General features: G+C 43.0%; 1 protein-coding gene across 7 annotated transcripts in view; it reads left to right on the top strand.

Annotated features, from left to right (window-relative positions):
- The window catches only part of kcnk2b (potassium channel, subfamily K, member 2b), a 45,912-nt gene that overhangs the window by 30,440 nt on the left and 2,378 nt on the right, over positions 1–13,094 (top strand). The window contains exons 6-8 of one of the 7 annotated variants that reach the window (XR_007827169.1): positions 6–145; positions 1,131–1,950; positions 11,463–12,861. Coding sequence is in view for 1 of the 7 variants with exons in the window: in XM_051104499.1 (XP_050960456.1) it covers positions 6–145; positions 1,131–1,454 (464 nt within the window). In the remaining 6 variants the exon portion in view is untranslated. Of the gene's footprint in view, positions 1–5; positions 146–1,130; positions 5,283–11,462; positions 12,862–13,094 lie in introns of those variants that run through there. The other 6 variants (XR_007827171.1, XR_007827170.1, XR_007827172.1 and 3 more) reach the window with 6 other exon arrangements.

Genomic DNA, 13,094 nt, shown 5'->3' on the forward strand with positions numbered 1-13,094 from the left:
TTTAGGTGGTTCTGAGTTGGAGTACCTGGACTACTACAAGCCCCTGGTGTGGTTCTGGATCCTGATTGGTTTGGCATACTTCGCTGCTGTTCTCAGCATGATTGGAGACTGGTTTCGTGTCATATCCAAGAAAACAAAAGAAGAGGTGCGTTCCTATTTTATGCAATGAATTATGCAATCTGTAAACAACAGCTGCACCCACACATCTATGCAAGGCTTAAATGCCAACATAAAATTAAAACTGAACCTGTTTACAATCTTAAAGGGACAGTGCACCCCAAAAGAAAAATTCTCTCATTTATTACATTTTTACAAACCCATACAAATTTTTTTTCATCTTCAGTACAAAAATCTGTCAAATAACAAAAGCTAAAACCAGTTTTAGCCAGTTTTAACCTGTTTAGAGACTCCAAAGCACAGATCACATTATTCTCTCGAGACAGAAGGATATTAAAAGTATGTGCATTGATCAATGTTTATATGTGGGAAAAAAAGCCTAAATTAAACCTGTTGGATTATACCACTGAATCCATATGGATTACTTTTATAATCTTTCACTTTATTGATTGGACAAAAATGTTGACAGAATATTATCTTATTTTATCAACTGAATGAAAATCAAAAACTGTCATATTACAGAAGTCAAATGGGTCATAAAAACTAATTCAAAAGCTTGATACTCGATGTAAATAGGATTATTACTTTCATATTTACTATTCATATTCTTAAATACTAATCACATTATTTGTATCACACATTATCTGTTTGAATCAAACAATGCAAAAATGGTTTATATCAGATATATAGAAGTACAAAAAAAATATCAGCAATTGATAGCAACTATCAAATAATTATTGTATTGGTCTTCTCAGAGTTTGTTTCCCTATTTCATAATTCACCATCATGTTGCTCTAAACTAATTGGCTGTGTTTTTTAAACTACTTTTTTCCAGTGTTAGATTGCCATGTCTATCAAGCCCTACAATAAATATGGTAAAACAAAATGTTCCTTTGTTTTTCAAAAATGCACATACCAGGAACAGCAAAAGATTGTAAATGGTGACAGAATATTTGGTGCACTAAACCCAACATAGTTTTTGTAATATCAGTCTATTTGTTTTTGGCATATAGGTAGGAGAATTTCGAGCTCATGCTGCCGAATGGACTGCTAATGTGTCTGCTGAGTTTAAAGAGACACGCCGGCGATTGAGTGTCGACATTTATGACAAATTCCAGCGTGCTGCATCGATTAAGCGCAAACTGTCAGCTGAAATAAACCTCAGCCCACCGGCCAATCACCAGATGACTCCAGGGAAACGTGCACGTTCAGTTAACCTTGGAGATGAGAGAGAGGCGTATCCCTACACATTTGTACGAAACGGAAGCTTATTCCTCAATGGTCTCATCCCGGATTACGCTGACCATCGGGATATCACTAAAATACAAACAAAATGAAAGGGAGCTAAAGATGTTCACAGATAAACTGTGAAAAGATAAGATGTATAAAAAAGAATAAAACAAGAAAAAATAAGGGGGCAAAGAAAAGACTTTAAGATAAAATATGTTCTAACTTTTAATGTGGACAAAAATCATTGTTTTCCATTGACAGCCATGCAAAAGTAGCCATGTATTCTGATTGAATTTTTGTTAGCCACGTATAATAAATTACTTTAATTTATATGATTACAGATTACAGATTAATATACTGTAGATTTTTCACAAGTGTTCTGTGGCAAGGCTCTACATGGCAGTCTTTCTGCTGCAAGAATGGGCTAATATGGACAGCCAAGAAACTGCAACGGAAATGAATGGGAATGCTAATGGGGCGCTCTCTTGAGTTATATTTCTTCCTGAGTGTCTACCACACTACAAGACAAGGTCTACAAAGCCTGACTTTTGGTTCTGACAGTATAGTGAAGTCGCAACCAGAAGAGACACAGTCAACAGGTAGGTAAGTCCTGCCATCAGTCATGTCAAAATGATCATATTTATGAGATGAGCACACATGAACATCAACACAATGTCTTAATTACCAGTGGGAGTAACTCTCCTAAGAAAAAAAGGGTCACACATTAGCTGCTGGGCATTTCTGAAAGTTTATAAGCAAACGTTTGGGACGTCACTACAATAAAAATTTACACTATACTTCTAAAAGTTTAAACCTAAAACAATATGAAAATGTAACATCTGATAAAAAAAAAAATCACATTATGACAGTATAGCATTTCTAGATTTTGTGCTTAAAAATGTATACTTGGATTCTTTGTCATAGACATAAAAGTATTATTTTTTGTTTGTATGGTGAAAAAAAAAAAAACCATTATACACATAAATTTGACAATGCATACAACCAAAGCCAACAATAGCACTCTTTTGAATGTTGATGGTCTCATCCTTTCATTTGTGTGTGTGTGTGTGTTTTGTTTTGTTTTTGTTTGTTCATATTATCTATAAAAAGTCACTACGTTTTGAACCAAGAAAGCAAACAAAAATGACTAAAATTCTTAATGGGCTAAAGCAGACACATTTGATTTGTGACTTGAGGTCTGAAGTGGACTCGAAGGCAGCAAAAGTATCTGAGCGCTGGTTGCTCAAGTGTAGGGGTTATTGTAGAGGCAAGTGCAGGTATAAAAGTGTTCTTCATGTGACATTCACAGAGCAAAACCACTTTTCTCCAAATATAATAAGGAAAGCTTTTAACGCTCCAAGTATTTGTTGTGGCAGTGCAGCTTCAGTTTGAACTGTTTCCATTTTTGACGTGCTGCATGAATACCCCAGGCACTTTTTCCTGTGTCCTTGCTATTTGCTTAAGTCATGATGTATCGAATACGGTTTCTGGGGCCAAGCCTCTACACTATTTTGTAAAGACCACCCGTTGGGCCAACAATGGAATCCAACGGCGTGGGCGAAGGTATTTATAATGTGTGTGGGTCTTTTACTTGCGCTTCTGCAAAGTTCACTTAATTTATCAGGATTTTGTTTAAATTTACTCTAGCTTTGTGTTAAATCTCACTCCAGTTTTCAAGTGATCATTAAATTATCCCATACTTTCAATTTTTTGTTCATCAGGGACCTAATTTAGCATTTGAGTCTCATGCTGGCCGTACATGGCCAACTCTCATGATCACAAACTCACCAGTTTGATTTTAGTCAGAGGGTGTAGGTTCTTGCTAAATCAGTTATAGACAGAAATCAGATGGTCTCGGATGAAGTGCCTACTGCACCATTCATTCAGGAGCTTTTAGTTCATTCTGTCCTGGCTATAATTTTGAGGTAACATCAGCCTATACTAGTCATAATGATTTCAGGAGAGTTCAGAATAAACCACATAGAACATATTATTTGTCAGGTAAAAATGCATCACGCCAGTTGCATAATTAAACAATCAGAAGCCAGTTCAGAAGAGATAATGCAATTGTGAATTAGATTGTAGCCACTTGCCAATTCTATGCTCCAGTACATGGATTACTGTAACTATATGGGAAATGGACAAGTGCTCTACATAGGAGACAAACAAATTCAACAGTCACACATGTAACTTGAAATTGTTAGACAATTTTCTGGACAATTGCTGGACTAGCAATGCTGATTTTTCAGCAGGATTTTTCGCATATTAAAGAATAAACTCAACTAGCCTATATGTACATGTAGTAGCACAAGCAACTATAATGTGTGTTCTGTGAACAGATTGTGTTTAACAAAATTACATATTTGAAAATAAAAGAAATGCATCCCAGACAGCAGAGAGACATGCAATAGCATGTGAGAGTTTTAGTGCAAAGCCCCAGAGACACGCACACACTGCGTTTTCTGGTTACAGAATTCCCAATTAATGTCTTGCCACTTTCCTTATATATCCAGAGCAGAGCAAATATATCTTCCAATCTAAGTTGTAAAAACATTTTGATTGGTCAGCATCTGTGACCCAGCAGTCACACCTGGTTGGAAAACATTCTCACCAGACGCTGAGGGGAGACACTCCTCAAGCAGCAGAACACAATTCTTCAAACGTTTTAAATCTTTCCAATAATATATGTGACTGCTGTGTAACTGAGAGCATTGTACCAATCACACTGAGGCATTTTAAATGATACCAAACAAGAGAACAAGGGAACAACAGCATGCTTTGTGAGAGTTCCTGAACTTTGGTTGGATAATTTAAAGTACGAATCTCAACAGCCGGTTATGCTTTTAAAAAAAAAATCACAGAGTACACAACAGTCTCTGGACTCATGGCACCCAGGACATGCAATTTAACAATTCACAAAGCATTAATCACTGTTTAGTAGATTGAGATTTTGGTTTGAAAATAAAGGTTAGGATAATTTTTTCTGTAGTATTACAGCACAATGTAGGCGTACATTAGGACCATTTATTGTTTGCTTTTTGAATCTGAAGCACCGTTTGGACACAAAACAGTGATGCATGGCATCAGACTTAAGTGAACAGGTGAAGAGCATAAACATTTAACCTTCTCTCTTTTTAAACTTCTAAAATAATTCACACAATTTTGGTGTTTAGTGTTCTCAAATAGCCCTTACAAAATTAGCTTTACTGTGCATAAGAATGGATTCCTTAAAAAATGAAGTAGGATACAAAATTTAATTTTATTGTTGCTGATATATATCCCCCAACTCATAACTGATCCATGGTTAGTGGGCAGCTTCACCATATGCAGATTAGACAAGCTCAAATCATTGACCTTTTCCCATGCGGAGACATTGAAGAATGATATAAGGAGAGTAATTGGGTTTCATTAGCAGAACATACTTACCTTTCTGCTGATGACGATGATGCTACTCCTTATGTATTTAGTTTAATTGGGAACAGGTGCCTTTGGTTCATGGTTAATTATTGTTTCCTATGGCAACCCTGACAGGCTCACAGAAGGCCATCCAGTATGTAATCAACTATAGCTGTTTTGATATTTTCAGAGGATACATTTGAAACTGACTCTTAAAATGGAATGTTTTATTTCAAGTGTATCTTATTAGCCAACCTAAACTACCATTTTACCATTTGCGGGGTTGGTAAAAAAAAATAATAATAAAAAAAAAAATAAGTAAAATCTGTGCTGTTACTGTTGGTCTTTTTTTTTTTTTTTTTTTTTTGTCAAATATTTCTGCTGCCTTGGACTAAAAGTCACCTTGTGCAATCCTGACAAAAACTGCCTAACCCACCCTAACCAATCAGACATCAAAATCCCACTGTAACCAGCAGAGCAGGGTAGAGTACTTACTAAATGTAGTTTATTACTGATTACAGATTACTGAAAATGTCTCGGTGGGAAAATGTCCCTGATGGAGGGAATGGAGATGTTGTGTCTAGTAGTGTACGACACTAGGGGTCGCTCTTGGGAGCCCAAACACCTCTGACAGTTTTGAGAAAGGCCAATGAAATTGGGTGTGCAGATTTTACATAGCTGGCCACCCCCCGGCCATCCGGGTATAAATAGGGCAGCGTGTGCATCTGCTCACTCGTTCTGATCTGAGGAGCCAAGCGTCTCAGCTCACTCAGAGGCGGTCCAGAGTCGTGGCATGGAGGACACAACATCTCTATTCCCTCCATCAGGGAACGAGGGTTACCATACGTAACCGAGACGTTCCCTATCTGTCGTACACTCCGAGTTGTGTCTAGTAGTGTACGATACTATGGTCCCCATAAAAACACGCCACAAGTCTGGCCGCGTCACGAGTGATAAGCGCAGATAGTAACAAGCCAACGTGTTAACATAAGTGCAGCTCACCTCTTTCGTGACCATCCAACGTCCAAGGACTGACCTTTTACAGCAGTGTCCTGTAGCCGGTCCTTCCTCAGTGGAGCGGCTGAGTGTCTTGAGAACGTTGGGAAAGTGCCTGTTTCCCGAAGGAAAAAGGCACTACGGAGATCACAACCTGTCCAGAGGGGGGGTATAAAGTGAACATTACTAGATATGGGACCTGAGGTGGGTCTCACACCAGGGGAAACAACCAAACTCAGACCCTAGAGACAAACCTGTCTTCAGGGGAAAACACCGCACCAAAAAGGGTTATAGGTGGAAATACACACATGGGCCACATAAGGAGCCACTACATATGGGGCACAATCCAACCATGAATAATAAAGTGTGTTCATACCTTGTGTTGGAATTTCGCAGCGAAAATTTCTGCAAAACTCTGCTATGTCCAGAAGTGCCAATGATGGAGATGGTGTCCAGGGTTCACGTTGGGAAACCTACTGAAACTCAAAAGCGTAATCACCATTAGGGGAAGCGCTTAGGCAAGCTCTACACCGACCAGTGTGCTGAGTCAAGAGTTAGTATTCAAGACTTTAGCTGACACTGGTTCCATGCGCAAATTGTAAAATCTGGCAAATGTGTTAGGTGTAGCCCAACCTGCAGCTCTACAGATGTCTGTTAATGAGGTCCCATTAGCAAGAGCTGCCGAGGCAGCGACGCCCCTGGTCGAGTGGGCTCTCACTCCCAGTGGGCAAGGTAGGTCTCTGGCCTGGTAGGCCGTACGGATCGCGTCCACAAGCCAGAGGGAGATCCTCTGTTTGGAGACAGCTTTCCCCTTCTGCTGTCCTCCATAACAGACAAAGAGCTGTTCTGAATCTCTGAAGGGCTGAGTTCGTTCCATGTAAATGCGCAGGGCACGGACTGGGCATAACAAGGTCAGGTTGGGGTCATCTTCCTGAGAAGAAATAGCTTGCAAGTTGTACACCGAGAAAAGAGATTCTCTGTGCCGGGGAGAGTTTGCTCTTTTCCCAGTTGACCCGAAGTCCCAACTGAGCCAGATGGTTGAGAACCATGTCCCTGTGAACGCAAACCAAATCCCACGAGTGAGCTAGGATTAGCCAGTCGTCGAATTAATTGAGAATGCGTATGCCCATTTCCCTGAGGGGGGCAAGGGCAGCCTCTGCTACCTTCGTAAAGACGCGGGGCGACAGGGAGAGGCCGAAGGGGAGAACCTTGTACTGATAAGCCCGACCTTCGAAGGCAAACCGCAGGAACGGCCTGTGTCTTGGAAGGATCGAGACATGAAAGTATGCGTCCTTCAGGTCTATTGCCACAAACCAAGTTGCAGCCGAATCCAGCGCTCGTCCCCTCGTCGAGTGTGGACCCAGACAGGTCAAACGATCCCTCTTCACTGGGCTGCCCGTCTCAGGAACATTTAGAAGCCTGATGAGGGTTCTTAGTAGCCTGAGGACGAGCTGGCGGTCCCACCTTCCTACGAGAACTGGACCATAGGGCGGGTCTAGCTGCAGGACCGGCAGGTTGCGGGGCCTGAGCTGTTCTCGTAGGGGGCCTCCCTGGGTGCGGCGCAGGTGGGGGCCGCTGCTTCGGTGGAGCTGGGCTGGTGCTCGCTGCATGCCGAGGCAGAATGTGTTTAATGGTCTCCGTCTACTGCTTCACCATAGAGAACTGCTGGGCAAATTCCTCCACGGTTTCGCCAAAGAGACCAGCCTGGGAAATGGGAGCGTCAAGAAAGCGAACCTTCTCAACATCTCGCATTTCAGCCAGGTTTAGCCAGAGGTGGCGCTCCTGGACCACCATAGTGGACATCGCCCTTCCCAGAGCCTGTGCCGTGACACTGAGCGCAGTTCCTGCAACAACTCTGGGTCGGGAACACCCTCGTGCAGATCTTTAAGAACCTTGGCTTGATAGACCTGCAGGATAGCCATGGCGTGCAGGGCGGATGCAGCTTGCCCAGAGGCCGCATAAGCCTTCGCTACGAGAGCAGATGAAAACTTACAGGCCCTGGACAGGAGTCTCGGGCGGCCCCTCCAGGAGGCGGCGTTTTGCGGGCACAGGTGCATCACAATCGCTCTCTCCACCTGGGGGACCTCTGTATACCCCTTCGCTGGACCGCCATCGAGGGTGGTGAGGGACGGGGAGTTGACGTATCGAGAAGAAGCCGACAGAGGGGCTTTCCATGATTTTGTCAACTCCTCATGCACTTCTGGAAAAAACGGGACCGGGGGGGAACGTGGCCTTGAGTCACGTCCGCCACCCAGGAACCAGTCATCCAGCCTAGAAGGTTCGGGGCTGGGCGGGGAACCCCACACAACCCCAATCTCACTGGCTACCCGCTGAAGTGATTCGGCCGCCGGAGCGGTGAATTCAGCAGTGACGTCAGCCTCTGACAGCTCACGCTCTCCCTCCGATGCTGCAGAGCCTGCCTCTTCCTCAGCAGGAGGACCGAACAAAAGATCCAGCCCGTACTGGGACAAGCTTTCCAAATCATCCGGACATTCCATCGGTAAGCACGTAGAACGAGCGGCCCGCGGGGACGCACCCGGCGAAGCCTCGCTCAATTCCCCCCGCTCTTCCTCAATGCACATCGCACCAGCCTCGTACCCGGAAGTAGAAGGACCGGAGCGGGAAGCGGTAGAGGTGAGCCGCGGCTTCTCCGAAAAGAATGCGGCTCTCGAACAGAGCGTGCTCAAGGGCATGTCTTCGCAAACCTGACAACCTCCCTCAGCGGGCGCTGTGTCAGCATGTTTACGCCCCGTGCCGATCATTAGAGGAAAGGTGGAAACCGCAACCAGAAGGACACGGACGGAAAGGCATGATGTACACACGCAGACCGTACCGTGTCAGCTCTTTTAGAGAAATTGCTCAATAAAGGAGAATCTTCTCTCATAGATCGCCGTCAACGCACCCAGAGGAGCTCTCACAACACAGTTGTGTTTAGAGATGGGAGAGACCGCTGCCTGTGCTGTAGATCCAACGACGAAGAGGTGAATGATGCCACTTCTCACACAGAGACGTTGCATTCGGCTCCGAAAAACAGAATGAGTCAGCAGATGCACACGCTGCCCTATTTATACCCGGATGGCCAGGGCGTGGCCAGCTATGCAAAATCTGCACACCCAATTTCATTGGCCTTTCTCAAAACTGTCAGAGGTGTTTGGGCTCCCAAGAGCGACCCCTAGTGTCCTACACTACTAGACACAACTGGGAGTGTACGACAGATAGGGAACTGTAGTTAGTAACGTAATGTCTCAGTTACATATGTAATCCTCGTTCCCTGAAGGAGGGAACAGAGATGTTATGTTGACTGATGTCATGGGGTCTCACTTGGGAGCCCAATCACCTCTGAGCTTAGAAGAAACTGGGAGTAAAGCAATGGCACTGCAAGCCAACACCGAGCTGGCCTCCCACAATTTACCTGATGTCACCCAACACACAGGAGGACACAGGCTCCACGCAAAGACTATAAAATATTGCAAAGGTGTTAGGTGTCGCCCAGCCTCCAGCTCTACATATGTCTGCAAGAGAGGCACCGTGCACCAATGCCCAGGAGGAGGCAACACTCCAAGTCACCTTGGGACTGGTACACCAAGGTGATGGCAACCACCACCCAATGAGCCAACCTCTGTTTGAGGACAGCATTCCTCTTTTGCTGGCCTGAAAAGCAGGCAAAGAGCTGCTCGGAGCATCTGAAGCTTGGGGTGCATTCCACGTAAACATGCAAGACATGGATGGGACACAGCAGTGCAAAGGCTGGGTCTGCCTCCACTGGGGGCTGTGCTTGCAGGTTCATCACCTGATCTCGAAATGGAGGGGTGGGAACCTTGGGCACATAACAAGGCACCAGTTTCCACGCTCCTCTCAGGAACCTGACGATTAGGTGATGCTTCCCCTTTGATGAACCTTCTACTGCCGCAATGGCAGCGATGTATACCTTTCAAAGTTGAGGGGGACAGCCTCCGCTCCAACATTTCTTGCAGAAAGGAAAGCACCCATTGCCATGCCCTTCTTGGGATCCAGCCATGCAGCCAGTGCTAAAGTGGTCTCATATGTAACAGGCAGAGTGGCATAACTGCGGCTACAGCTGCCATATGCCCCAGGAGCCTCTGAAAGAATTTTAGAGGAACCGCTGTCTTGCTCTTCTCCCAGCATACCCAAAGCCCCAAATGGCTGAGGTGCTGAAGCACCAGATCCCTGTGCTCGCACAACGATCTCGCGAGTGAGTTAATAAAAGCTAGTCATTGAGATATTTGAGGATCCGGATGCCCTTCTCCCAAAGCGGAGTAGGTAGTTGTTAGTCGGGTATAGAAGTGGGGAGACAGGGATAGTACAAAGGGGAAAACTTTGTACTGATACACCTGACCCTCGAAAGCAAACCGAAGAAACGTTGAGGCAAAATCAAGACATGAAAGTAAACGTCCTTCAGGTCGATGGCTACATACCAATCCTGGTGCCAAACACAAGAAAGAATGTGCTTCTGCGTCAGCATCTTGAACGGTAGCCTGTCAAGGAACCGATTCAAGACTCGAAGATCCTAGATTGGCTGTAACCCACTGCTCTTCTTGGGTATAATGAAATAGAGACTGTAGAAAACCATGTTTGAAGAATTACACTGGGGCAAGATGTGTTTAATGGCCTCCGTCTGTTTTTGTACTGCCGAGAATTACTGAGAAAAAGTCCAAAAAAAGCACTCCTAGACCACCGTTGTGGACATCACTTGACAGAGGGACCACCTCATTGCTCTGAGAGCAAAATCGGTCACCATGCACAGTTCCTGCATCAACCCAGAGTCAGGACTACCCACATGCAGCTTTTTCAAAGCCTTGGCCTGGATGGAGGCAGTCTGGCCTGCAGCACTGTAAGCCTTGGCAGCGATAGCTGACAGCAGCTTACAGGCTTTGGACGGAAGGCACGGAAGGCTGGATTACTCCAGGTAGCGGTGTTTTGAGGGCATAAATTCACCACAACCGCATGCTCCACCTGGGGAATGTCAACATACCCCCTGAAGCAAAAATCTGAATGAGTAGATGGACGCTACCATCTTATATACCCGTATGTATAGGGGAGTGGCTTGGCATGCAAAATCCACTCGCCAATTCTCATTGGCCTTTTCTTCTAAGCTCAGAGGCGATTGGGCTCCGAAGTGAGACCCCATGACATCAGCTGATGTAACGGTGAACATGACTGACTGAAAGGGAATCTGGGTAAATGTCAGTGTCAAATATCTGACATCAAAGAACTGTACACATGCAAATGTGTTGTTAAATTATTTGAAATATTAACTTCCTCTGAGATATTTCAATTAAATATTTTATTTTAAGGTGTCAAACAACAAAAACGTTTGGGAATCCCTGCATTCTGTGAACAAACATTAAATCAGAAAGGAAAATAATTTTTAGTAAGGAACATTTTAAAGAGAAAAAAAGAAGCAGGAGAATCAATCAATTATGAATAATTTACTAAATAATATGTAATCATGTCATCCATAAAAATGTACCTGTAATCTGATTAACAGTACTTAGTTTTTTTGGAATCTGATTACATAAAACAGATTACATATAATCAGTTACAATAAGCAATCACCTACTGTTACTGAACTTACTGGATGCAAAAAATTTGTTTTTCATGAGCGCTCAATGCAGTCCAAATACACATTTTTTTGACATGATGGCTTTTGTGCTGATGCCTCATTACAGCTCAGTTTAATGTAACTGTATTATTTCGCTTAGCGAGAGCTGCAACCTCTGACATCCAGATCGCTGGGCTGAGACAGAGAGATTGCAGTTGCCATGGAGATCTGAGACATGTTTTAAGCCACAGCTCCACTCTGCCGCAAGGAATACTGGAATACTGTGGTTGCCAAGCCATGACCGTAAATTTGTCCTTCTTGTACCCACTTGACACTCTTCAGGGAATGAAGAGAGACAGACAAATCAGACATAAGATTGTTTATATTTGAAATGTGTCCTCAGATGATTTAAAGTTCCAGAGGTCTCACAGGCACTCTAAACGAGACAGGAATTGATTTTTTGTCTTGTAGTAGATTCACAGCTGAAAGCATTCAGAACTGATGTTTAAAAATGAGTTGTACTTGTTCCCCCTAAAATGTCTGTACACTGCAACTAAAAATGCTTTTATCTTGTAAAGGGTAGCTCTGGGTGAACAAAACACACTGATTTCAGTATGATTGTGATCCTAAAGTACTATTCTGTTTCATTTCAGCTTTGATAACAGCACAAAGAAAGAAGCAATTAAGATCTTCAGGCTTTTCAGGCTTAGTGACAAACCCACATTGTATATCATTGTCATAAAGCTGCATCACAATTGGTTTCTCAAGGTTTTTGAGAGCCTTGTTTTATTAGATTGGTTACAAGCTTGAGATGGTTCTAACCCTCACAGTCACAATGATAATGATGAGCATGAAAGAGCAGTTTCAGGCACCAAAAGGTGAAGAGCAGAGTTTAGACAAAGTGTTAATGACTGTTCTTGGATGGAGTTTATTTCAGACTTAATCTTTTATTTACCAAATGTACATCAAGTTTCTGTAAAAGCGCAGTGATTGGGGAATCTATCATATGTAAGCATGCAAATTCTGCAGGTAGAATTTATATTGTATTTCTACACTATAGGAATTTATATTGTATTTCTACACTATAGGATCACTTTAAGGCAAAGGTCAAATGTTTTAGGGGTGAAATAAGAAAAATAATAATGATAGCTGACAAATGATTGTATGTTAGTGTATACTTGCTTTTTGTATATTGGTGCTCTGAATCTTAAAGCCAAAATCTGGGGAGTAAAGCTGTCAATAAGTGTGATTGTTAATGGGTTCTTAACTGCACCAGCCTTTTTGAAATAAACTGAATCACATACATTGGATGTGTTTTCAATGGCTGTGTTTTGTGGCAATAAATTTTGACAGTAAATGGGAATTAATGTGGGTGTTTCATTTTGTGAAAGTTTTTGAATGCATTGTTTTGCTCTTCCTTCTGAATGCACAGATGTGTGCCAGAGTCACTGCAACACTGATGTACAGTATGTCAACACTATGATTACAACATAACTAGATCTAAAGTCCAGAGGATCGCTTGTATCATCCCCATACTGCCCAGAAAATAAAACTTGCTTTGTGGCAAATTATAGACATACTGCTGTGACTTTCTTGGAAGATGCTGTTTCTGACTTGATTGGGAAGCTTACAGATAACAACATTATATCTTAAAGGTACCATCAGTGTAAATGAATTTGTTCCATAACTACAACAGAAATACTGCCTGTTCAGCTCTTTTAAGAATACATTTCACAGTTTTTCAATTACATTTCCCAAATCGAGTTTTAAATAATTGTTTATTATAATGCCA

The sequence above is a fragment of the Labeo rohita genome, unplaced genomic scaffold (assembly GCF_022985175.1).
Source record: "Labeo rohita strain BAU-BD-2019 unplaced genomic scaffold, IGBB_LRoh.1.0 scaffold_73, whole genome shotgun sequence".
Classification (NCBI taxonomy): domain Eukaryota; kingdom Metazoa; phylum Chordata; class Actinopteri; order Cypriniformes; family Cyprinidae; genus Labeo; species Labeo rohita.